This window comes from Prorops nasuta, unplaced genomic scaffold (genome assembly GCF_024137725.1).
Source record: "Prorops nasuta isolate Cenicafe-Biocafe unplaced genomic scaffold, Cenicafe_Pnas_1.2 PNAS00023, whole genome shotgun sequence".
Classification (NCBI taxonomy): Eukaryota; Metazoa; Arthropoda; class Insecta; order Hymenoptera; family Bethylidae; genus Prorops; species Prorops nasuta.
The window spans coordinates 4,125,854-4,130,829 of NW_027116820.1; the positions used below are offsets into that span (position 1 = coordinate 4,125,854).

Below are 4,976 nucleotides of genomic sequence, written 5' to 3' on the forward strand. Positions count from 1 at the left end.
AATATATTGCGAACTTCAGCACACTGGTTGATTCAAGCAGTTATGAGCAGCTCCGTTAAATAAAATAAAAATGTAAACCAATAATAACCTAAAACTTCTGAAGTTATTATAGTTTATTCGCTTTCAGATAAGTATTTATTGTTTAACGAGTTATTCAAACATTAGTTAAATAAAAACACTATTCTTTGTGAAAATAATTGTGTTTCACAGGTTGATGTCACATATGAATCAAATGATTTCTTATAGCATTGAATAAAATGAAAATGTGTGTATTTTATTCACAAAACACACATACCACTATTTAATCCGATCAACTGTAAGTATTAATTCGATTAGAAGAAAATATTAACTATAAGTGGCATGACAATTCTACAAGAGTATATTTACTCATTTAAATTTTATATAGAAGCAATTGCTTTTCCAGTGCTTTAAACTATTATATTTCTGTACAGATGAATGCAGTATTGGTAAAACGCCCTTTTCTCTTCCATTTCATGTGTCTTTCTATATAATAGCTATTCAAAAGGTGGATAATAAACTTATACGGTTACATTGTAAAATTTCACATCGCAGTACAAAGAATCAATATGTAACTCCACATATTATAATTAGTCAGCTTAGAAGGAGATAAAAAAAAGTATGAATACGGTCTTTAATGAAGTTTGTTTTAATAGGGCACAGCTTTGTTCAAATATTTACATTTAATCGAAATCCATCAATTTCTCCATTAATAAAAATAAAAATGTCTGGTAAACAATTTATTTCATTTCCAGCTAATAGGTGCTATGTCATGTCGATATTAATGGTTCCATCAATGTTTCCTTTGGATATCCTCCAAGGTTCTAATAGTGGAAGCTCATCTAAAATGTAAAGGTGTCAAAATCTTAATGTGAGTAAATATGTAGTTTTTAAATTTTACCTTTTCTCGGGTTCACTTTCTTTCTTATTTTTTCAATTAAGCTTCAGTTCTTATATACTGCAAATATTAAAAACTTTCTAACATTTTTTCTCGTTGGTTCTTTATCCAAATTTTTATATAACTTAGTATTATTTAACCAATTGTTGAATATTTTTGTGCTTTGACTTATGTTGCTTTTTGGTTTTTCATTTCCAGCAGCTAACTGGTTATACTCTATCAAATTGATTTTAATTAATTCCATAAGCTTATCTGCAATGTTAATTGTAATGGTTTTAAGTGAACTAAGAGCAGAGATTAATGAATATATACTTACCAAGGAATGTAGTGACAGGTGGATGTGTGCCAAGTAAGGAATGTAATGTTCTGTGATACCTTTCCTGCGCATTATTAGTTCTTTCCTTGGGAAAGTTAAACACGCTTAAAACTTCAGGGCCTATTTTCCTGATCCAAAAGCTTTCAACATAATTGATCAGTGGTTTCATTATTTCATAATGTTGCAAATTTTTCTGCAGTTCCACACTTATAATGTTTAGCCCTGTGGTAATTAATTTTGATGGGAGTAAAGGAAGATAACAAATTTTCCTGATTGCTACTAATATTGACACTTCCGTGTTAATGGCACTCCTTTTATTATTTTGGATAATTTTTAATTTTTTAGCCATTTTTCTAACAGCCTGGAGAAGAAGTAAAAATATCAATATCTTTATTAAAAGAATAATTCCTTAAGAATATTAATAAAGTATTGTACACACTTGCACATAATGAAAGTAGCACCCAATAATGTTGCATTCAGAAAATACGCTTTTTAATGAATTGTGTAACGCAAGTTCAAAATCACAATGTACATAATTAGGCTTGAAACTTGGTGGAAGCACATTTGATTTTAAATAACTAAATAAATTTGTATATGTACTAGCACTTTTGTTATTCATTAACACCCAAATGAATGGGAATACCTATATTTAAAAAATACATAATATACTAATTAAATTCATATCAATGTATAAATGTGCTCAATTTTTATATAGAACCATTGGAAAGTATGGACTCAGTCAAATATCTTAATAGCTTTCGTTTTTTAAATTAATGGACAACCCATATATTTCTGGAATTATTATTTTAAATTTATTTCAAGAATAAAAACAAAGTTAAAGTCGTGCAATATAATTTGTTTTTCCTTCGCTTATACGATTTTTTATCAATTTGATTTTTAACTTTATACTGCAGTTGCTTATATTTTCTCTTCTTCCTATGCTCTCTTTCTTAATCAATATTATCATTGAAACAGTATGTTATTGCACGAATAAGGTTTATAAAAATTTAAGAACTTACATGCAGTAAGCGATGAAGCTATATATAAGCTATTGCTTTAATTGTAAACATTTTACTTGTATAATTATTCAAGGAATCTATGATTAAAATCTTAAATCAAGAGACACGGTAGTGTCTCGACGGCAAGTACATAAAAGTAGAAAAAGTCATGCCTATACAGCCGTCGATCCTTTTTTTACAAGCGAAGCTTGTTTTTTGTGGGATATAGTTACAGGTAATATTCATTCTAAAATAAACAGATTTTATGCACAATATATATTTGATTGTTTCCATACTTTTTCAAAAGTACTAAAATTGCTAAAAATAAGGGAACTGTATTTATCTATTTACTTTTTCATATTTTTCACCCATTACTGTTAAAAACTGATAACATTTCTCAATGTTAGGTGTAGTCTTGTAAGTAGCATCTACTGAAATTGTAATACAATCAGTAAATTTGTGCAAATATTGCTCGTCAATCAATATAATTGACATATTCTCCTTTTGACTGGCTAAATGAACTTTTAGTGTATGTTTCTCAGTACCAAGTTCAAATTGTAGATATTTTTGCCAATTTTCATTATTTAAAATAGTGAACATTTGGTCCAATGCTTTTGGTTCACATGGATGATCTCTTTGCTTCCATTTATAAATAGAGCTTTTAATTGAAGAAAATGGAATTTCGGAAGTTGCTTCAGGATACCTTAAAAATATTATACTTTTTAAAACAAAACAATAATTATATTTATATATACTATATTATTTCCACTTCTTTATTTACTTCAAACATGATGCATTATAAGCTTCTCTGGATGTACAAGGAGTGTTTGCTACTATTTCTTGAATGTTTTTCTTAAAAAGGGCTACTTTCTCATAATTTTTTTCAGCATCATGATTGTGCTGTTTATTTTTGGAAAACATTTCATTTTTCATTTTAGCAGTTCCACTGCAATTCTTTTTAACACATTTTAAATATCTATTCATTTGTAGAGTGGATGAAAGATTGTAAGAATTTTTTAACACATTTACAGTTATGCATAATGCATATTACAAAATACGATGTTAAACTTACGTTGTAACCCCTTTTGAATTTTCTACTGTTTTATCTTTGTAATATACAGGGTCTTTTCCTAACGGCGGGACATAGGAGATTTCGTGTTATTTGACTATAGTACTTTTTACTATAGTCAAATTACTATTTTCCCTTTAATTTAAGTATTAATCGAAGTCACCATGATTAATTAAGTAAAATGATATTTATAATAAATAATAGAAGCAATTAAACTAAAGTAACCATTAAAGCTTAACTATCTACGCTTTTATAAATTATATTAATGTATAGTAAGTGCTTCAATGCTATAGTCAAATAACACAATCCTATGTCCCGCCGTTAGGAAAAGACCCTGTAAATATCCATCTGGATAAAGCAAATTTACACTTTTATAATAATTCATATTTATCTGCTTCGATTGAATATAACCATCCAAATGTTATTCCACTAACAAAAGTTTTGAAGAAATAGGATATTAGCAGGTGCGACAATTTCTTAAAAATTTCACATATTGGCATCGAATTGAAATATTGAACAATAAATTTCTAAGAAATTGTCGCACCTGCTAATATCCTATTTCTTCAAAACTTTTGTTAGTGGAATAACATTTGGACGGTTATATTCAATCGAAGCAGATAAATATGAATTATTATAAAAGTGTAAATTTGCTTTATCCAGATGGATATTTACAGGGTCTTTTCCTAACGGCGGGACATAGGATTGTGTTATTTGACTATAGCATTGAAGCACTTACTATACATTAATATAATTTATAAAAGCGTAGATAGTTAAGCTTTAATGGTTACTTTAGTTTAATTGCTTCTATTATTTATTATAAATATCATTTTACTTAATTAATCATGGTGACTTCGATTAATACTTAAATTAAAGGGAAAATAGTAATTTGACTATAGTAAAAAGTACTATAGTCAAATAACACGAAATCTCCTATGTCCCGCCGTTAGGAAAAGACCCTGTATATTACAAAGATAAAACAGTAGAAAATTCAAAAGGGGTTACAACGTAAGTTTAACATCGTATTTTGTAATATGCATTATGCATAACTGTAAATGTGTTAAAAAATTCTTACAATCTTTCATCCACTCTACAAATGAATAGATATTTAAAATGTGTTAAAAAGAATTGCAGTGGAACTGCTAAAATGAAAAATAAAATGTTTTCCAAAAATAAACAGCACAATCATGATGCTGAAAAAAATTATGAGAAAGTAGCCCTTTTTAAGAAAAACATTCAAGAAATAGTAGCAAACACTCCTTGTACATCCAGAGAAGCTTATAATGCATCATGTTTGAAGTAAATAAAGAAGTGGAAATAATATAGTATATATAAATATAATTATTGTTTTGTTTTAAAAAGTATAATATTTTTAAGGTATCCTGAAGCAACTTCCGAAATTCCATTTTCTTCAATTAAAAGCTCTATTTATAAATGGAAGCAAAGAGATCATCCATGTGAACCAAAAGCATTGGACCAAATGTTCACTATTTTAAATAATGAAAATTGGCAAAAATATCTACAATTTGAACTTGGTACTGAGAAACATACACTAAAAGTTCATTTAGCCAGTCAAAAGGAGAATATGTCAATTATATTGATTGACGAGCAATATTTGCACAAATTTACTGATTGTATTACAATTTCAGTAGATGCTACTTACAAGACTACACCTAACAT

At 27.9% G+C, this 4,976-nt stretch overlaps 1 protein-coding gene across 1 annotated transcript; it reads right to left on the reverse strand.

Annotated features, from left to right (window-relative positions):
• Positions 1-962: 962 nt before the first annotated feature.
• On the reverse strand, positions 963-3,684 carry LOC136781638 (uncharacterized). Its single transcript, XM_066740533.1, has 7 exons — positions 3,633-3,684; positions 3,303-3,360; positions 3,012-3,176; positions 2,582-2,933; positions 1,672-1,875; positions 1,233-1,593; positions 963-1,168 (listed from the first exon to the last, which is right to left on the reverse strand). The coding sequence occupies exons 1-7, from the start codon at positions 3,682-3,684 to the stop codon at positions 963-965; spliced, it is 1,398 nt and encodes a 465-aa protein (XP_066596630.1).
• Between the last annotated feature and the right edge of the window lie 1,292 nt (positions 3,685-4,976).